The sequence below is a fragment of the Mauremys reevesii genome, linkage group 5, assembly GCF_016161935.1.
Source record: "Mauremys reevesii isolate NIE-2019 linkage group 5, ASM1616193v1, whole genome shotgun sequence".
Lineage (NCBI taxonomy): Eukaryota > Metazoa > Chordata > Testudines > Geoemydidae > Mauremys > Mauremys reevesii.
Window position 1 is genome coordinate 33,818,214 of NC_052627.1, and position 21,777 is coordinate 33,839,990.

Here is a 21,777-nt window from a genome sequence, read left to right on the forward strand (position 1 = left end):
GGTCCACGTAGAGGATGGCAACTTACTACAGTTGTCAGTAACTCCATTAGCTCCTGTAGCGGGTTCCAATCCTGCGGATGAATTACAGCTCAGTGTGATGCCACATGCTGGAATTTGTTTTTTCAATTGCTTTTTTTAAAAAACCTAGGAAATTACACACACAAAGCTACATCAGAAGGTCATTATTGGGGTTGCAGACTGTAGTATTAACTTAGGAAATGCCAGTATGAGCACCCATCTGAGGGCTCAACCAGGAGCATGATTCCCAAGGAGGAGAGAACCCCTCATAATCTGCTATGGAATATGGTTTTTTTGCAAACTCCAGAGGCTCTGCATCCTCCCCCACCCAAAAAAAAACTGGCTGCTGAATCAATAACCCCCATCTCTGGTCTTCAGCTCACCATTCCAGGAATTGTTTTTCTCCCTTCGTGCTCCCCGTCACCCCAGTCCAACCACAATATTCCCTCAGTCCACATTCCATACACGGGCAACCCTGCTTACTGTGGCCTTTCCCCCATGCTGATAGTAGGTTGTATCCCTGCCAGCCAAAGTGGCCTTCCTCTTCTGCCTCACGCTCATGGGTCTTACTGCTTGAGAATCTCCTCTTTTTTCCCTCTTCCCCACTTGTCAGACCAGCCATATCCCTCTGCCAGTTTTATCACTGCCTCCATTGTCTCTGTTTGGTGTCTCCTCACCTAGGCCTAAGTGGTATCCAGGAGACTCTGCATAAACTGCTCTGATATCACAGCTTCCAGGACCACTTTCACATTTTGTTCTCTCTCATCAGTTGGCCCAATCATTCCACTTCTGCACAAACTCTCTCAGCCTTACCCCATAAGTCCCCCTGGCTGTCCTAAATTTCTGCTGGTATCTTTCAGTTGCCAAGCCTACATGATCCAATATGGCAGCCTTCAACACATTGTAGTTCTTGGCCTGCTTCTCGCTCAATGACATATAAGCAGCTTGGGCTTCTGCCACCAAATAAGGGGCTAAGCCTAGGGCCCATAATCCTTTAACCCAGCCCGCACCAGTCGCAATTCTTTTGAAAGTCAATAGGAACATGTCAGGATAATCCCTAGAGCCCATTCCACAAAGTCCCAGCACCCCTGCCCCCAGCTTCTTTTCCCGGGGCAGGACTTGTCACATTCTGTATTAACTGCTGCTGTATCTGGATCTGTTCCTTGGCAAACTCCTGAAACACCCGCTGTTGTGCCTACTGCCGTCCCAATGAGGCTCGTCATTCTGTTTGCTGCCTCTCCTGGAATCCGTGCAGCATCCTCTGCATCTCGTTCTGTTGCTCTATCAGCAACATTTTATTACATATGTATTGTGTATTCTTTTCTCTTTGGGATTCTGATGACTGATATACTGGGGGAAAGCATACTCATTCACTGTTTGCTTTTGGTTGGTTGGTGTTTTTTGTTTTGTTTTGTTTTTGTTTAGAGTAATTGCCAGGTAAAGCTGACAATCTTCACTTCTTCTCTTGAGCTACAATAACTGTTTTTATATCCCGAGCCTCACTAGATGGCAGCATCTCAACTTTTCAACAGGGAACGGTGTTGTCTTGCACAGCAATTCACCAGCAGAACTACAGCACCCAGCGTGCACTCTGAAACGCTGTACTTTTCTCTCCGGCACAAGGGTCGGTAAGCCCTGGGAGCTGGCTGTGGAGATCCTGAGGTGGGTGGCTTTATTCAGCCTCGTATGTTTCATCCTGTTAGTTTCACCCGGAATAACAGTCAGGAAGGGTGTGACTAGGAGGCTGAGAAACTGATTTGTACGTTTATATACTTACCTGCTCTCGTTTCTCTAGTGGTGGGAAATGGGCAGTATCGTAGTGCGTTAAGCCTTGGTAGCTGGAGACATGGTGTAAAATCTGGCCTAAATCAAAAGCATAATTACCGGATACTATCAGTATAGTTCCTAATGAGCATGTAGCCTGCCAAGCTACCGCATTATTGGTAGGGCCGCACGCTTCATTGCGCCGAGCTCTGTGCTTTATCCAACTTATTTTTAGTGCAATTGGGAAGTAAGGTGGGGGCTGGCCGGAGTGGGAGGAAGCCAGAGGCACTGCTTGAGACACTCCAGACCGACATTCTGGTCCATTTTTGGAGGCGCTGGGACAGTGTCCCAATACTTCCGATTCCTGAGCCACCATCTCTCCTTCTGGAACACAGAGCCAGGGCTGGACCTCAGCTCCCTGCTCTGGAAGGAGAGATGATGGTCCGTACTGTGTGGCAGAGGCACCATCTGTGCTCGTGCTGCCTCCTCTGCCTGTGGGCCCATTCCAGAAGGAGTAATGGCAGCTTGGTTACCCAGCAGCCATCTCCTTCCAGAGCAGGGAGCCTGGGCCAAAGGGGACCCTCCAGAGCCTGGACCTGGCTCAGCCACCATCTCTCCATCTGCTCAGACAGACCCCTCACACCAGCATCTGCACCGAGAAGCCCAGATTTGGGGAAGGGTAGGGGGCTGTACTGCATGTCCTGGAGAAGCATCCCACAGCCAGTCTCTCTGGGGCCAGTAGTCGGGAGCAGCCCAGAGCTACCCCACAGAAGCCCTGTAGCTCCCTGCAAGGGAGCAGGGACCCTCCAGTCTCCCCTCACAGAGCACACAGGCCCACTGTCCAGGCTCCCACTCTTCTGGCTGATCATGACTCTCTGATCACTCTCTCCCCACCAATTACAAAGCCACTTATTCTCCCCTGACAACCAGTATCGCCCTGCCCTCAGTCCCAATATCTTCATTCCCCAGACCCCAATATCGCCCCTTTCCTGCCCCCAGCTCTCTGCCCAAATACTGTATACCCCTTCCCTAACCCCTACTGCTAACCTGCAATATATCCTCCGCCCTCCCCTTGCCTAACCCTCAGTCCCCCTTGGCATCCTCCCCTCCCTCTCAAAGCTCTCGCCACCTCAGGTCAGTTTTCTGTCCAGTGTTGCCAGTTGAGCCATTTTGTCACTAGATGTAGCAACGTCACCAGATTTGATTAAAGGTCACAATTTAGTGACTTGTTGCGACAAAACTTGAAAAATCTCAAGCAGACCTAAAACGCTGCTGGACTGAGCGACAAAATCACTGAACTGGCAACCCTGAAATGAGAGGAGATTTTGCCCCTGCCTCGCGGTGTGCAGGGCCAGCGCCTCCATGAGTTCTGGGACTTCTCTTTTGAGGACCCCAGCACTGCCCAGGGGCCTGGCTGGGTGTACAGCTCTGTAGTGCCTAGGAAGCTGCTGTCTGTGATCTGTATAGACAGGACAGAGAGCACCAGAGAGCTTTGCCTACAGCACCAAATGGGTTATCTGTGAAATGAGTGGAAATCAGGCTTTTCTGGTTTTTGGATTCTCACCAAAATTAGTAGTGTTCTTCCCAGGGATACCTAGAACATTCCCGGCAATTTTCAAATTGATCAGTTGGGGTTTTCAAAAGCTATCGCATTTCACCTCTGTAGACTGACTTGCTTCACTCAGCCTATGAGCTAGGAATTATTCTGGGGAAGTTCTATAGCCTGTGTTATGCAGGAGGTCAGGCTACATGATCACAATGGTCCCTTCTGGCCTTGGAAACTTGGAATTTATGAAAGCCACCAACTTGGTATAACTGATAACTGGTAAGCCTTCCCAGAACTGCAAAGAGTCCCAGGACATCGGGGAGCTTGCACACACACCTACCCACCCACCCACACTGGCTGGTCATAAGTGCACTTACTACTTGTAATAGGCATTAAAATTCACTTTAACTTCTGATAGATTTATTTCAATTAAAATATCCTACAGCTTCCTACAGAAGTGCTGAAAAGTCTGCATTTCAGGATAGTATCAAATTAATCTGAAGTCCAGGCGTGCAGACTCACTTCATCTTGCTTCTCAAAAGTATGTACATTATTCATATCTATTTAAGGTTGAGACTTTCAAACCCGCCAAGGGGATTTGGATGCCTAATTCCTATTAAATTCTAATGGACATGGGGCATCCAAATCTCTTAGGCATCTTTGAAAATCCCACCCTGAATTTGTTCTGCTGATGTGATTAACTAATGACACAATGCCCGTGACATATTGTAGCTTCCCTTTATTGAAGGGAATAAATATAAAATAAAGCCATGGCTGAGATAACCAGAAGGTCTGGCATGATAATTCTCCCTCCATTGTCAACTCTGATCTCAGATCCTTGGTCTCTTGAGAAACAGTCCACAGCTCATACTGATTGCACCTCTAATGTGATGATGCCAATATTTGTTGTACAGTGTTCAACTGCTCAGTGTGGTAGCCCATCAGGCATCTTGCTGATGATGTCACGCTCTGCTAAAGAGCACTGAAGACTCCGATCTGCCTACAGGAATTCTCATTTTATAATCCAATGTATGAAATGGGCATACCGAAAACTTTTCTTATCTTGTGGGAAGAACAAGGCACTCTTCAGTTCTCTCTAGTGATAGATGCACTGAGTCACCTGTTCAGTTATAGACTGCATCTGTTTTCGATTCCCTGGAGCTGGTGTTAACTCCTTTTCCTTTTGAGAGATGTCACAGGACATGTTTAAATACCTGCAGGGGGCAGCATGGGTCGGCTTGATGGGAAGGTAATATTGCTGTCTGCAGCCGCACAAGGGATTGGACGAGCAGCTGCTATAGTAAGTCTGGAAAGCTTCATTCTTCTTTTTCCCCCTCTTAGTTCCTTTGCTATTTTGATTAGCCCAATGATACCTGTACTGAACTGTCTTTTATTATCAAACTGGAAATTAAATAGAAAACTAAGTCCTTCAACCCTTTCCATGAAAAGCACATGAAAAAAGTGTTACTGCTACACCATGAGAGCCTTGCTTCCATTCTGGAAAAATTCATTCAAGAGTCACATTGTCAAAATTCCCTGCTGCTCTATAAATAGCCTTCCCCAAGATCTTCAGGGCTGGGTTGGCTTGGCGTACTGGTGTTGGCATCTAGCCATGAGTTTCTTCCTGCTTTATAAGAGAGCTGCAGCTGCTGCTTCTCGGGAAGGTGACTAGGCCATCAGTGACCTTCATCAAATATCTCAGCTGCTTTGTTTTGGGAAGGTGATGGCCCAAGGTTTCCTGTTGTATCAGATTGGAGCTCAGACAATTAGTAGATTGTCTCAAGGATCCCTGTGGCAACAGAGCCAGGTGGAACGTGGTGTACCTTGTTAATTCATGTAACTCAATTCCAGTTGGTTCCGAACATCATTAATTGATCTATGGGAGCTGAAGGGAATGTGCAGATGCCAAGCTGTTCACAAGAGCAAGATCAAAAACTTCTGTCTGACCTCCTTTTCCTTAACGTTTGGCCTCGGAAATTTTTAAAGATTCTTTTTTCCAAGACCATCTAAAGCTTTTGAATTTTTTTGGCAAACTTTAAAAGGAAAGATTTCGTCTGTTGCTCTATTGATAGTTTTTGATTGCTCAGCTTGGTCACATTGAGATTTTTTCCAAAACCGGAAAATTTCCATTTAATAAAAATCCAGTAGAGAATTGAGAAAACCAAAAGTCCAAACCGTTCTGAAAAGCAGAATGAAAAACATTTATGGAGGTTTTTTTCTGAAATTTCTGCTATTTTTCTCTACTTTTACCAGCTCTACTATCCACAGATGGCTTTGCCTGTGGTGAATTATAGAGCGGGACTAGCAAAGCTAGCATGAGACATGCAATGAAAGATACCTAGTTGTCACAAACTTGGATTTTCACAAGCTTTGCCAGGGAACTGCTAATCCTGTCACTTGCATTAAAACACCCTTTCACTGGGAATAGCAAAACAGATTCCTTTTCCTAATGAATTTGCTTTGCAAATATGCAATAAGCTACAGATGGAAGTGGCATACCTCACCTTCTAGAGATGCACCACAGTTGTAGACTGGTACTCTCAGAAACTGCATTACTGCCATTTACTGGGAGTAATGTCTCTCTGAGAGCTTCTTGCTTCTGTGATCGGCAGATGAGTCTGTTGTATAGCAGTCACTTGTCAACAACTCACTCTGAGGAGCAGAGCAAGTAGTTTTCTCTCAATGGACACAGGTGCTTATGAGGGTTCCCTTGCATTAAGGGGTATCTCTCAGGAATAGCTACCTGATTCTGTTGAATGTAGTGAACAGAACCATTAATAAGTTGTTTCTCTAAGTAGTGCACTCTTCAATGATTTGGATGTGAAGCACTACACAAAAGCACTCGTTTTCTATAAACTGCGGGCCAGATCCCCAGCTGTTGCAAATTGGCCCAGCTCCACTCAAGTCTTTCGTGCTGCATTGATTTTCAGCAGCTTACGATCAGCCCCTACACGTTTGTAACCTACTGTCTAGTACAGGTGTTGCCATTACTAGAGACAATGTACCAAGCACAGTCTTGTGTATATCTGTTCCTTCAACTGGGTCAGGTAACAGGACCCGCTGCTTTAATTACAGATTCCTGGTTTGGGAGATAAACATTGTAAGTTCTGTTCCCCTCTCTCCTCTGTACGCTCAGCTGAAATCAGGGTGTTTGGCTATATAGCCAAGTATAGCTACAGATAATTTTGTTATGCACAAAGAAAAGCAAGCAATTCACTGCCTTCAGCCAGCTCCTTTTTCAGTCCAGGATGGAAGTGAAAGGAGAAGGCAGCCGTTATTACTGGTAAACCCTAAAATATCTAAATGTTAATGGTTCCTTTTGCTTGTGGTGTTCAGGCTTTTGCAAAAGAGGGAGCAAAGGTCATTGCTACAGACATCAGTGAGTCCAAGCTGCAAGAACTGGAGGAGTATTCAGGTAAATGCTTTACAACAGACTTAAGTCCAAGGCTTGTGTATTTTGTAAGCTGCTTGTAGAAATTTCATCGCAGGACAAAACAGAATTCTAAAGGCAGTAGAAACTAATAATGTAAGTTACTCCTTCGTGTTGGCATCTGGTCTTTTCTCTGCTGTAGCAGAATGTGGAGGCTTAGGGGGAGGGGATAGGAAAACTAGGCGCGAACTAGTCAAATTCATTCAGCGCGTTGAATAGAATGGAGATGGTTACCCTTACTCACTCTACACACCCCCGCAGGCGAAGTGAATTGAAGAAGTCTCCTCATCGACTCCACTCCGCCTTTTTTTTGTGTGGGGTAGAGGGAGAACTGGCGCTTCGGAGGTGAGAACTGGCGCGTCAGATAGAGATAGATAGTGAACGAACTCGAGAAAACTCTCACGCGTCGACCCGGCTCGTAAGTGTAGACTAGCCCTTAGTGTTTGAGTTCAAGTTTTACACTGAAACTTCAGCATTTCAAAAAAGATATACTCGGTACATGGAGTAACCCCATCCATCTGATTTTACGAGGCACTAGGGAAGCTGTTAACTGCTGCCACTCCTCACAATAGCATCCATTTCACTGACTTGTCCTGGCCATTGGGCTGACTGCCAAGTCTAACTACCTCTTGTTTCAGTCGTGGGACTTGTGCTTTGGGATGTTAGTGCTAAAATCATGAAATTCTATCATTTGAGCTATAGAACTCACTTCATTAGCTACATAAGAATCAGATTTAGTGCTCTGCATTTCAGTTTGACCAACTAATGGCATTAATGGCAACGTAGTTGTTCACTAGTGTGAATGGGTGTATCTTTTAAATGTGAATTACACTGTCACTAAATCACCCCCTATTACATTTGTATAAATTTTCAGGACTAAGAGTTCTCTCCCTGCTGATACTATACTAGTATGTATCGACTGCTCATGGGCACAAACTCACGTCATTGTTCCTTAGTTAGACACGAGGCAGGGAAATCGTAACACAAGTTTATTTTTATGTCTAACATAAAAACTATGGGTGAAATCTATCCTGTAGACACAATGAAACAGAATGAAAATACTTCCAAATTAACTTAATGAATAAAAGTGATCACTTGCAGGGCCGGTGCAAGGATGTTTTGCGCCCTAGACGAAACTTCCACCTTGCGCCCGCCTTGAGGCACCCCCGCAGCAGCTCTCCACCTTGAGGCAGCCCCCCCGCCCCAGCTCACCCCTGCTCTGCCTCCACCCCGAGCATGAGCACCCTGAGCACGCTGTCACCGCTTCACTTCTCCTGCCTCCCAGGCTTGCGGCACCTAAGCTGATTGGCGCCGCAAGCCTGGGAGGTGGGAGAAGTGAAGCAGCTCACCCCTGCCCCACCTCCTCCCCGAGCACGCCATCAGCTTAGGCGCCGCAAGCCTGGGAGGCGGGAGAAGTGAAGCAGCCACGGCGTGCTCAGGGAGGAGGCGGGGCTGGGGTGAGCTGGGGCGGGGAGTTCCCCTGCGTGCCGCTCCCCCCCCTTACTTGCTGCAGGCGGCCCTCCCCGCGCTCCCATGCCCCAACTCCCTCCGCCTAAATGCCAGCGGCGACCGGGGTGGCCGAAGATCTGGCCGCCACGGTCGCTGCCGAAGAAAATGCCGCCCCCCCAAATCCCAGTGTCCTAGGCAAGCGCCTAGGTCACCTAAATGGTTGCACCGGCCCTGATCACTGGTCCTTACATACATTCCTGACACTGAGAAGGCCGAATAACAATCTCTTAGCCAGACTCACTGCGAACAGCCTCTGGATGACTCGTGGCATTCTGGGGAATTTCCAATTCATCCTCTAAGAATTTAATGAATTCTCAAACTGAGTCGGGTTATTTACTTTCTGACACATCAGGCCGGTTGTGCTGGAAGGAACACTAGAAAGTGGAATCAGAGTTCTGCGCAGTCCCTACCCCTCTACGTCTTGAGAAGAGGAACATCAGACATATTATTTGTTAAATCCCAACTCTTCCTTTGAGGACTGTAATTTAGAATATGTCGGACTTTCAACTTAATATAGAAGAGAAGACTCCACTGTTAGTCAGCCTGCCAGGGAGAAGTTAGCTTTCTTGCTAACATATTTCTTAGAGAAATTTCCAGAGGTGTTTTAGAACATGTACATGAATTTGTCAGTTTGGCTTCAAGACGTGCAGGTTTTTCCAGTGGAGAATGATTTATTATTTTCCATCAGCATTTTTCCACTCAACCAGGCTAGCATCACAGTAGCTATTAAACTCTGTATAAATAGGTGTGGATGATAAAACCACAAAATAATGTATTTTCAGCAGTGCACAGGAAATGAATCATGGTGATTTAATGGGCATTGTTTGCGTAAGGACGCTGGAATAGTGGCATGCCTTTCTGGAAATCAGCCGTGAATTTAAGGTGTTACATTTTTTTGCTGTTTGCATTTCTGCCGGCAGATGGCATTCTATGCTTTCTACCTTAAGGTAACAATGTTACAGTGGGGCTGGCTTTACTGTAGAGTGTTTTAGAAGGGAGTCACAGCAATCTCCATTTTGGAATCAACTGTGTTTGCCTGTGCACGTGAGAGGTAAATTTAAATCACACAGGAAATGGCCCCAAGCAACCTCTTTAAACAGCTCGGAAGGTGGATTAATATTTGTTTCCAAAATAAACATTTTTTTGTTTAGAAATATTGATAGGTTAATTCCGAAGACATCGACATCACATTGCATACGTTTTAAAACTAGCCAATATTCCCACACTATGTGCACGCCCTGAGGGCTTTGACAATCAAACATATGTACTTCCCCCTATCCCATTTAGCATAGTTATGACTCACCCCGTCCAGGTAACAAGATGACTAATGACTTACACAAGTCACTTATTCCTCATTAATGAGTTGTACAAGCCTGGCTCATAGTCCTCTTGGTTCCAAATAAAATATTGCATGTGCTATGATCTGTAGTCTATGCGACACCCATAATGATTACAGTACTAGGTAACAGGGACCTGAGCTGAAGCTGCAGTTGGCCAGTGAGTTTGTTGTGGTCGTGTAAGGATCGTAATTCATGGTGATGAGTGCTTTGGTGGGCTGAGTTTCTGTGAGATGAGAATGTATTGGAATTAGCTCCACTTTTTAGAAGACACCAGCTCACCTGCTCCTGTGGTGGTTGTTCTCTTACAATAACATCAGTGGTCTTTTCTAACTCCCCTCTTGGCTCTTGACTAGCACTCCCTGCTCTTATTATTATAGCAATTCAGTACTGGGACAATTTAACAAAACAGTGTGGCTTTTGGGTGGTGGGGGTAAAAGGCCGTATTACCCAAGGGTACCCATGTTATGGTCTGACATTCAGAACTGCTCAGCACCTGTGAACTCCCACTGACATCGATGGGAACTGCAGGCACTCAGCACCTCTGAAAATCAGGCTATTAATTTTTAACACAGCAAAATAAAACCATTTTGTTTTTATAGGCATTCAAACACGGTTGCTGGATGTCACCAGCAGAGAACAAATAGAAAATCTGGCCAAGGAGATTGAAAGGATTGATGTCCTCTGTAATGTTGCAGGGTAACTAGAGCCTATTGTTTTAAACTCCCTTCTCCTTCCAGTGTTTATTCCCCAAAGGTATTTTGTTTGATTTTATGTGTATCCTCTCCTTTTCAAATCCTCCAGCACAACTGGCCTCTTTGAGGGTGACCTAAGTAGACAAGCCACAGACTCATTGGCTCTGGAGACTAAATTACATTCTCACCACTTGTGGCAGACCAGTGGCGGGAGAGTGTTACACTGTCTGTGTTCTTCCTGTTCCGCAGAGAGAGGCCTTCAGCTTCCAGGGCTTTCTTTCAGGCACCCTTCATCATCACCTCATTGCATATGTTGGTGATAAAGCCATTATCTTCTCCAGAACTGGAGAGTTCACATCATATCTTGTTTTTTAACTTGGAAAAGATAAATCTACATAAAAATATCTTTATACAGTACTCTTGGTCACTGAAATTTTTCAAATGCACTTTTTGACCAATAATTTTGATGGATGATTTCAGGGACACCCTTTTTTATGATTAGTTCTGCCTATTACCAAATCTTTATCTAACGCCAACAGACCCCAGTTGTCAGCGGGCGGGATCGAACCTGGGACCTCTGGAACTTGGTGCATGAGCCTCTACCACATGAGCTAAAAGCCAGTGGGCTGTTAGCTAAGGCTGTAGAGCAGATTGATTTTCTCTCTCTCTAAGTGGTCTCAGTGTCACTAGATGGGACAGAACACCACACCCAGAAGGTGTGTGGGTTACATATGCATATGGTGGCTTATTGTGACTGTCTTGAACTACATATACTAGTTACAGGAAACGTGTGCAAGCTGAATGTTGCATAATAACCTCTGAAGAGTCTTGTCCAACCTTGCTTGATTAGAAGGGTAGTTATTCCAGAGCAGGAGAAAAAATGTAAATTATACCAAAAAGGCACAGGAAATTATCCATTGCTTTTTGTGCACTTAATCCAGTTTTGTCCATCACGGAACCATTCTGGAGTGTGAGGAGACAGACTGGAACTTCACAATGAACCTCAACGTTCGCAGCATGTATCTAATGATCAAGACATTCCTTCCAAAGGTAAGGCTCTGTCTACAATGCTCCTTAGTGTAAAAGACATTGTGGTGTGTTTCAAGATGGGAAGGATTAAGTTATAGGCACTATCAGGGCTGCCGAGAGCGGGTTCGAGCCCCGGTGAAAAAATTTTTCGGGCGCCCCAGCAAGGGCGGACCGGCTAAACAGGGCCGATGAAGCCGGGCCCCGGGCCCCCTTCTGGACTGCTGGGGCCCGGTAATTTGTACTGGCTTCCCCCCACCCTCGTCGGCCCTGGGCACTATCAGAGCATGACGGTGGGTGGGTGAAAATGTGGGGATGTGGCCATGGAGGGCCCTCCTATCATATTGTGCCGAGGACTGCTTTAATTCAGTCCCAGTTTAGAGCCTAACCTTTCAGACTAGTGTATGGAGAGGGTTAATTCAGGTTTTTTACACTGTACAATTTGTATTTAGAATCATTTTCAAATGCAGTGCAGTAACAGAGAGCGGGGGAAAGCAATACCCTGCAACATGCACCCAGACAATAAGGCTACACCGTCTCTACAAAAATATTTGTAAACAGTCAGATGTAATTGTGTGACTTCTCCCCCATATCCACAACAGGAAGCTATCTTGCAGAGCTGTTCAATACCATCGACAACACGCTACTTCAATAGGGGAGTACTCATCCCATTAGATAAACAACTCACCTGTATGATTACACCATAGCTTGAGGATACTTCCTGTTTGTGACATAACCATCACAATCTGGACCAACTCATGGGCCACAGGCTGAGGTGTTTACAGGAAACATACTGGAAGGCCAAAATAGCCCAGGGATTGCTGTCACCAAAGTGAACAGGATGCACCCTGCGGTGGTTATGATACAATCCCAATCCCTGCTTTCCTCAAACCCTTGGTTCCAGCGAGTGTTAATTGTGAATCAGGGAGAATGGGTTTTGTTTCTAGCTCTGGCACAGTCACTGATCCTTTGTTTCTCCATCTCTAAAAAACCGACCTAGCTCAAAGGAGGGGTCTGAGGTTTAATTCATTGTTTATAAGTAGGTTCTGCATGAGTACATAGTAAAAAGTGGGTATTACTACTGATGAAAATGAGATATCTCAAAATGTAACATACTTAAGACTGATCTGACTGGGTTACTAATTCGAAGCTGTGAAGCAGGAGCCAAATGCTGCCCTTTGGGGTCGTATTTTGGCCTGCAAATCTGAGAAATTACTTGTGGAATAAAATACCACTTAATGTGAGGAAGGGTGGCAGAACAAGTCCCCATAGAGCAGAATAGCTTTTGTTTGAATGGCTTGATGGTGGTTGTGGGGGTTTTTTTTGCAGATGCTTGCACAGAAATCTGGAAACATTATCAACATGTCTTCTGTGGCATCCAGCATTAAAGGTAATAGATTTCCTAGGATTGTTTTGTCACATACGTGCTTGCGATATTCCTAGGTTGTGTCCAGGGTTGACATTCTGAACCTGTAGAATAATATTTCGTCAGTCCAAATTTGAAAGTGCCTATTTTAGGAGGGATGGGACTGAATACACATTAGCAACCTTCTTTTGGCCCCTTTGTGCATAAGCATTATGCTGTAGTCTTTAATTACATGACCACATGCAGTTTTTCTCACAGGACTCCCACCTCATTCATCCCCAGAGCACTGTCCATCCTGTTCACCGAAACGGAGCTGTGCCGCAAAGGAGGCTGTTGTTTATAGGGCCCCTGCCTCATTTGTTGCAGAAGTTGAAGGGTGTAGTGAATGAGGGACAGGACTGCAGGAAGCAAAAGGATTCCTCTGTGGTTTAGGAAGCTGAGTGCTACCCCGGAGAACTAGTTTCTGCCACAGAATTTCTATATGATGCTGGGCACAGGTAGCCACTGTGGGTTGCTCATTTTATGGGTACCCAACTTGACACCTGATTTGCACAAGTGCTGAGGACTCACAACTGCAACTGAGGTCAGGCGGAGCTATGCTCTGAACGTAGGATGTGCTATAAAATGCCAAGTACTCTGAAAAACCAGGCCCAAGGCCAGGGGCGGCTCTACAAAGTAGGCTGCCCCAGGCAGCGCGGAGCGCTGCGCCGCCCTTCCCCAGTCCCGCGGCGGGTCCCCTCTTCCCGCGGCTCCGGCATCCTGGGGAGGGCGGCATTTGGCTCCGGTGGAGCTCCCGCCGGCATGCCTGCGGCAGGTCCACCGGAACCCGGGACGAGCGGACCTGCCGCAGTCATGCCTGCGGGAGCTCAACCGGAGCCGCGGGAAGACAGGACCCGCCGCAGTCAAGCCAGAGGCAGGTCCGCTCGTCCCGGGCTCCGGTGGACCTGCCGCTGGCATGCCGGCGGGAGCTCCACCGGGGCCAAATGCCGCCCTCCCCAGGATGCCGCCCCAAGCGGGCGCTTGGCCCGCTGGTGCCTAGAGCCGCCCCTGCCCAAGGCATCTCCAATTTGGGCACCCAAAATGTAAGTGACACTTTGGACAGTTTGGCTTTAATCTCCATGCCTTAGTTCCTCATATGTAAAATGGAGATGATGATACCACCTCACTGGGGTTTTGTGCAAAGAAATATTGATTAATCTTTGTAAAGAATTAAGTTGCTACAATGACAGCACCATAGAAAAAACAATGAGTAAATTAAAAATTCTGTGTTCAGGGCAGGTTTGCATGGTATGCAGTAAATAAGGCGTGGAGCTACAGGTTTGAATGATCAGGATGAAAGAAATTGTGAATAGCTGCCCACCCAATGAGCACTATCCATTGTGCCGTGAATGAGGTAGGGGTACTGTGGAAAAAACAGTATCTCGTCATGTAATTAAAGACCATATAATAATGAATATGCACAAGACCGGGGGAGGGGAGAATGAAGGTTACCCAAGCAACCTTGACTGATACAATAGTCTATAAGGTGCCACAGGATTCTTTGCTGCTTTTACAGATCCAGACTAACACGGCTGCCCCTCTGATATTTTTCTTGGTTTTCACTGCTTCCTTCGTACCAACTGCATAAGGGTTACCCAATAAGACCTCTGTGTGTGAGGGGCAGATTGTTCCCTTTCCATTATAAATCTTTATGCAATTTTAAAAATTAACTTCCTAGGCTACTTCCTCAGATATTTTCATTCTGTGCTGTTGGTCAGTACACTGCTGTATCCTGGTTCTTGAACGGCACTCTACACATGCAGATTCCTTTGTCTAGCAATCAGCGCTCTAGCCAGCTTGTCATTCATCCTCTGCTCAAGAAGATGCCGTCCAGAAAATTCTAGAGCCCAAAAGCAGATTCATATGGGAATGTGACCATTTGCTTTGGTCTTCACGTTACCCTAACACTAACCTCTTCTTTCAGGAGTTGTAAACCGATGTGTTTATAGCACTTCAAAGGCAGCAATTATTGGTCTAACCAAGTCTGTAGCTGCTGATTTCATTGGACAAGGCATCAGATGCAACTGCATATGTCCAGGTAAGTAAGTCCTTGCAGCATTTTGTAAACTTGGAGCTGACACTGAAAAAACACAGGTTTGTCTTTAGCGTTAGCTCAAAGCTACACGCCACCTGGCCTACTTAATGCTCCAGATTTAGTTTGAGGTTGTTGATAGAAAATGAAACTTTTAAAACAGCCCAACCACCTGCAAACAGCCGCTGAAGGCATCAGCAGTCAAGGGAGAAACCACATTTAAGACTTTCTTCTGGCATTTCCTGAAATGTAAAATTAAGAATTGCTATTTTTATAGCATTCCAATCTCTGTGGCCTACAAAAGCACACCTACGTATGCCCAAAGTATCTTGATGGTGTATTATACCAGTTATTATCTGGACATGAAAGTTGCAACTTAGAGAAGCAGATTGGGGGACGAAGGGGGAAATGGTGCTTTCAGTTGCTGATTAGGAATGCTGAAAGTACGATTGCCTCATTCCTGATGTCTTGCTATTGTGAGACAAAATTGGATGTGACTAGATCTGGGTGATGTAAAAGCCAGTGAGGTGGGCTGGCATGCCTGGTGAGAGTGTAGGGAAGTTAGTGTAGCAGCGGGAACCACCAGGACACATACCACAGGCGTGTCCGTGCACATCTACCAAATCTATTCTGCTTTTTATTTTTAAGCATCAAAACTAGAGCTGTGAATATATATTTTAATAGTAATTTGCGGTGGGGTTTCATTAAACCCCAAACTGGCGAAATCGGACAAAAGGCCTGATTTTCATAGGTGATGAGCATCAGCTGTTTCCTCTCACTTCACTTGGAGTTGTAGGTGCTCAGGGCCTGTGTAAGTAAGTCCCCCAAAGGTTCACAAACCATATGTAAAACACTGGTACTGTTCTGAGTGACCTTAAGCCAGTTTGAGGTTTCCGCTGCAGCCATGCAAAGCTCAATGTCTTTGCAACTTGAAAACAGGCATCAACGTTGCGGTTTCATCCGAGCTTCCTGTTGAGCTTTGGGGGTTTGTTCATATAGGACTTGGGGTGAAACTCTGGGTGAGAAATCAGAAAACCTGCAGACCTCTTTGCACACCACGAATTGTGCATGGTTCTTCACATCTCACCAGCATCACCTTTTTAATAATTAACAAACAGATAACCCACTTACTAGAGCCTAGGAGCCGGGAGAGGCAGCATGTTCAGTCCATGCTATGGAAGGAGAACCTTATATTGGTCTGAAGTGCCTCTATAGCCAACTGAAGAAACCAACACAGATTCAAGAAGGTGCTTCATCCTTCCTCCTTGACACAGGGAATAGGTCCGTATCATGGGAGGGGAGTGGTACTTTGGGAAAGAAGGGCAACAGAAAGGAGGATTGAGGCCATCTTGGAGGACTGCTGCCCCCTTAAAATAATGTTTAATTAGCCAAATCAAGCACTGGTAACGTTGTGGAATGGTTTCCTCTCTCTGCATGTGTGGGACGCCCATTAAAGCTGAGCAACAAACCCACATCAAAGAACACCTGAATTATGTAAATGTGAGTGTAACCCACACACCTCCTGGGTGTGGTGTTCTGTCCCATCTAGTGGCACCGAGACCACTTAGAGAGAGAGAGAGAAAATGAGTCTGCTCTACAGCCGTAGCTAATAGCCAGTTGGTTTTTAGCCCATGCAGTAGAGGCTCATGCACTAAGCTCCAAAGGCCCCAGGTTAGATCCCGCCCACCAACGACCGGGGTCTGTTGGTGTTACATGAGCAGCCGAGCAAAAACTAATTTATTTGCTAATGCCAAGGGAGAAAGCTAGTCCTGCTGCTGTAGAAGATCTTAATAGGGAGTTTTTGTAACCTGGCAGAATTAAGAATTTCTATCTGTGCAACCTCTTGTGCAAGCCAAAGGTCATGTCAGACCAGAGATGAAACACATGCCTAGAATATAAAGGTTGAAGCTGTTCCCAGACCGTTCTCAAGTATTGCCTGGCTATTTCATCACAACACTGATTTCCCACTTAATTCCATTCCTCCCCTCTCACAACAACATTGAGGAGAAATAAAATACAACATAAACCAAGGACCATTTCTGAAACTCTTTACAATTAAAAGCTGATCTCAAGCTAGTGGTAACCTCTGAGTTCAAATGAAACCCCATCTCTTGTACTGATCTTTCTCCACATAGTCACTGCAATGGAATACGAGGATACCCTGGGATAGGTAGCTAGAAGTCCACGTTGTACGACTATAGTATCTCTCTAAGCCAAGAGAATGCCACAATCTATTTTTGAACTATTGATTTGTATTCTCATTTGTGAACGTTCAGTGGCATCAAACAAAGCTGCATCACTTATCCGTGGTGATGATCAGTACAGTAAAATTGCTTAAGGAAGTGAGCTGCCATAAAAATACTTTATGATAATAAATCATCTAGTGTCCTCTTGCGGAGATTACTATCAGTATAAAGATTCTCTTTGTCACTATCCAGAATAGTGAGGCAGTTTTAACATTTTTGCTATTTGCATTCATAGGCATAGGCTGTAAACACTGGGGAAGGGATGTTGCTCATTTTTTTGTTAGCTGTGGGTAACATTTTTTTCAAAAGCACTTCTATGACTTAGGCTACTAAGTTCCATTTTCAGAAATGACTCTCAGCCACTTAAGAGTCTGTCTTTCATTGAAAGTCAGTGGGATTTAGAGTCCTAAATCTTTTAGACTCTTTTGAAAACTTTATCCCAATCTTATTATGAAGTCCTCTTCAGCCATGGCAGTGTGTAAATAACGGGATTAATGGTGAAGTCCTTTGTCATGACTGCTCACGTTCAGTGCGATGGAGTATTTGTTTTAAATTTTGAACATTTGCGTAGGAACTGTTGACACTCCATCTCTACATGAGAGGATCCAAGCCAGGCCCAACCCAGAACAGGTAAGCAGGCTACTTAGCTGTGTGCATGCACAAATATAAATTATGTTAAAGAATTTGGGTAAAACCGAACAGCATTTCTGCCTAAATCTCAGTATTCAAGACTAGCAACAGCAGTGATTGTGTTTTGGCTGCTTGGTCACTTGGTGCCCAGAGTGGCATCAGCAGGTCCTTCCATGACACTATGCTAAAGAAAACCACAGTGCATTTCATCCTGCGGCCTTCCCAAATATTTTACAATCACATATTATGTCTACAGCACCAATACAATAGAACCACTTCTTGGACATATGGCAGCAACAAACTGATGTGCAGTAAACTACGCAACAGTGAAGGAGAGGAAAATTTTGGCAAACACTCAGCTGAGTTCATAGGTTCTCATCTGCAAGACCTCTGCACAGAATTCTGTCTGCTGCAAAAGGAGAAATGGCTGAGTCGACCTTACTGGAATTTAAACCACTGGTTCCAGGGTACTCAGGCGTTTTGCAACTCTGAAGCTTAGACCACTAATGGTATTACCTGCATAGGGATAAAAGACCCACAGCATGGCCATGGCTGCCCCAGGTCAGACGACGGGCTCGCAGTGTCCTAGAACTGAGGCTTAGCCCAAGCCCAAAAGTCTGCACAGCAGTTTTTCAGCCCGGGAGCCCAAGCCCTGTGAACCTCTGTCCACTGACCCAGACTATCCACAATTTTTTATCCCTATGAAGATGTACCCTAAGTCACCCAGCCAGTGTTTTCTTTGGGCATCATATGTACTATCTGCACAGTAATCCATGTTATGAGCTTATGGCCGTCTGACCACATAGGTTTTTAATGTAGCACAAAGTCATCATGGCTACATATTTCAGTGTGTAGTGGTGATACATGGAATGTTCTGGTATCTCTAGGCCCTGAAAGACTTTCTGGCTAGACAGAAGACTGGTAGGATAGCTACTGCTGAAGAAGTGGCCCACCTCTTTGTATACCTGGCCTCTGACGAAGTAAGTACTGTACAACAAAATCTGTTGTGAACCACAGAATCCCACCCCATCTTGTCGCCTCTCAGTAGAGGGAAGCTTACACAGTCGTGGAGACAGATGACAGCAGTAATAGAAGACTGACATACTTTGAGTCTAGCCCAAGATACAAATAGTGAACTACGTCCAGGCAGCGAAAGTGAAGGTTAAGTCATTATTTACTGAGGACCGTATTCTGGACATTGCATGCATTCTGAAAAAACTGGCTGTGCATGGCACAGTTCTGTGGGGGCTGGGTGGTAGGGAGTCCTTTCCCATTGCTCCCACAAAGTTGCTTTGCTTCCACCACAAGTGACACCACCTTCAGTACAGTAGGGTCAGTGGATCTGTAACGTGAATACAGTATGAAACAACAAAATGTTTGGGTGAGACAGTAAGAGCTCTCAGGGAAAGATAAATAATAATTATAGCTTTGGGGCCATAATCATCCTCAAAACAATCAGTCACCCTCAAGTGATGATGTAAAATGAAGATGCAGGAACATATCATTCTGCTACAAGTATCTGAACTATATACCATCCCCATCTAGAGGGGCTAAATCCAGAGGATGTAGTAAGGGCACGGGGCACATAGTGGACCCAAACCTGGCCACAAATAGCACCAACACTAGTTTAACAGCACACGTAATAGGACTAGATGCCCTAGAAATTGCCCAGTAGTCAGGACAATCTTTTTGAGCCCCACAGAATCGCTTGAGAAAAGTGTTTGGGTCCCAATATTTCTATCAATTGTCACTTTCTCAAAGTTCATCTTGGCCACACAGAGACTAATCCTATCAGTCTGATATTATTGGTAGAGCTTATTATTAATTGGATCTTTGCCCATATGTGGTCAGGACTTCAGTATTAGATCTGAACTCAATATGGTTTGGTATTGATCCAGAGGAAAGAGCGCCCCCTACTCAACAACACCACTTCCTCCACCATCTGGGTTTTTCTTGTAGATCACTCCTCTAACTTACTAAACAGGTCAGACCCTGCTTAGCTATAAGAATTAATGATTTCTCAGTGCCAAGAGATATGGCTGCAGGCCAGATATCATAACTCTACCTTCTGAGCATTCATTTGGTCCCTCCATGACACATTTGTGCCTACCATCTGTAAGAGTCAGAAGTCCTAAAGCCGTGTGATGATTTGTCACTTTGCAACCGCCCTGTGTGGTAGCTAAAAGGTTTTAGTTTTTAAGGTTCTTAATCCTTTGAAATTTTCAGAGCCACTGTTGTATTTGTGAAGATAGAGGAAATGTTTTTGTTAAATTAACTTCAATAATTGTTAGCCTTTTCCTCTGTTTATTAGTAATAAATGATAGTTACTCTTCCTCTTATGATTTCAGTCTGCCTACATGACTGGCAATGAGCTTATCATTGATGGAGGCTGGAGCTTGTGACTTACGAAACTTTCAGCGGAAGTTTTCAATGGAAATTCATAGTATGAAAGGCAAATAATGAAGAGATTATCACATTTCTCTATTAATATAGTTTGCACTATTTTAATGACTAAAATGATTGACCTTCAAATAAAAGTCAGTGTATTTGCACAGACATGCGATGCCTCTTTTTCTAAAATTACTGTCTGATTTTCTTTTGCATACTTTACACAGTAGTGTCGCTTGCGATAAAGCACACGTCATTCAGCTTTGTTTTTTTGTGGAAGCTCAGCTACACGAAGAACAGAAATTGGAAATTTAAGGTGTGCCAGCAATATTCTATGTAGAACACTTGCTCTTGGCATCTGTCTCATTTGGAAGTTAAACATTCTTGTTTGGATTTCCTAGTAGCCTTGGGCAATGGAGGAAATGGGAAAAGGCTGCATTAGGGCCTGCTGAACTGGACCTGAACTGTGCAACAGCAGCCCAAAGCAGAGTCAGTGGGAATGTCCAGACTTAAAAGTCTGAACTACACCAAAGTGTTTCTGGGAGTTGTGGGCTCTTATTTCTTGCAATGGCATATTAATTCTTGCAAATCAAATGCTAGAACCCACCTCTCATTTTCTGAAGATTTAAATCTATTCCCTTTTCCTGCTCACCATCATTAATAACATGTTGTAGAGCTGCTAGGAAGCAGCTCATAGTTCCTGAGACATTAGAGAGGAAAAGTTTAAATGTATTCCAAATACCTAAAAGACCGTGGGACAAACTTTACATGTAGTGGAAATTATGGGAATGAACCTGAAGCAGTGTTAAAAGACAAGGGTCCCGTACTATGTTAGTGTACAGACTCATGATATGATTTTGCCATCAGTAAAACATTTTCTCCACTAATTACATCAAATATGTGTACGGTTCCTGGAACCCAAGTGAGTTAGTTGATGTTAGCAGAATGGGCTTGGCTGTGTTACTACCCATGGTAGGGCATTCTGTAGCTTCCCTGTATCCGATCCCTGCTGTCCCTCAACAAAACAGCCATATTACAATCAGGGGCGGCTCCAGGCCCCAGCACGCCAAGTGCGTACTTGGGGCGGCATGCCGTGGGGGGCGCTCTGCCAGTCGCCGGGAGGGCGGCAGGCGGCTCCAGTGGACCTCCCGCAGACGTGCCTGTGGAGGGTCCGCTGGTCCCGCAGCTTCGGTGGAGCATCCGCAGGCATGCCTGCGGGAGGTCCTCCGGAGCCGCAGGACCAGCGGACCCTCCGCAGGCATGCCGCCGAAGGCAGCCTGCCTGCTGCCCTCGCAGCGACCGGCAGAGCACCCCCCGCGGAATGCCGCCGTGTTTGGGGCGGCGAAATGGCTAGAGCCACCCCTGATTACAATGCAATGGCAGAGCTTTGTGTTAATATATTTGGAAAGAAAAACAACAAAACACTCAGTGCGGTAAATTTGCTTGTACAATTTAGTAAACACACAGAGTTGTACAAGGACTAAAGGTTGGAGTAATTGATTCTGCCACTGATCATGGAGATATTGTCAAGGGTAAAGAACGGATGTGTTATGCCAAAGTTAGGTTTTCTGGTGCTTGAACCTACTGGCATGAAACTTCCTTGGTTATAAAAGGCCAGTGGAATGCATGGTAAAACACAACTAAAAACAGCCAGTTCAGTCACACTGCAGAAACGACACTCATTCTATTGTAACTGAGTTATTATTTATTATGATTTGCATGGGGGGAGCACTAGTTCTGAACCAGGACCC

The 21,777-nt window shown here is 45.3% G+C and overlaps 1 protein-coding gene across 3 annotated transcripts; it reads left to right on the forward strand.

The window, feature by feature from the left end:
- The first annotated feature begins 1,540 nt into the window (after positions 1-1,540).
- Positions 1,541-20,181, forward strand: BDH2 (3-hydroxybutyrate dehydrogenase 2). 3 transcript variants are annotated; one of them, XM_039542647.1, is made up of 11 exons: positions 1,588-1,680; positions 3,774-3,869; positions 4,549-4,628; positions 6,665-6,743; positions 10,207-10,303; positions 11,241-11,349; positions 12,655-12,715; positions 14,655-14,768; positions 17,580-17,638; positions 18,526-18,618; positions 19,987-20,180. In XM_039542647.1, exons 3-11 carry the CDS (start codon positions 4,557-4,559, stop codon positions 20,038-20,040), a joined length of 738 nt encoding a protein of 245 aa, XP_039398581.1. In that variant the 5' UTR covers positions 1,588-1,680; positions 3,774-3,869; positions 4,549-4,556; the 3' UTR covers positions 20,041-20,180. The 3 variants fall into 3 exon arrangements, with proteins under 3 accessions (XP_039398579.1, XP_039398581.1, XP_039398582.1); XM_039542645.1 differs by lacking the exon at positions 3,774-3,869 and having other exon boundaries at positions 1,541-1,680; XM_039542648.1 differs by lacking the exon at positions 3,774-3,869 and having other exon boundaries at positions 1,654-1,680; positions 4,517-4,628; positions 19,987-20,181.
- The last annotated feature ends 1,596 nt before the right edge of the window (positions 20,182-21,777 follow it).

Coding starts and splice junctions, on each gene's coding strand:
- BDH2 (XM_039542645.1), top strand. CDS start 4,557: ATGGGTCGGCTTGATGGGAAGGTAATATTGCTGTCTGCAGCCGCACAA. Junction 6,744..10,206: donor AGAACTGGAGGAGTATTCAG/GTAAATGCTTTA, acceptor TTGTTTTTATAG/GCATTCAAACACGGTTGCTG. Junction 17,639..18,525: donor CCAGGCCCAACCCAGAACAG/GTAAGCAGGCTA, acceptor TGGTATCTCTAG/GCCCTGAAAGACTTTCTGGC.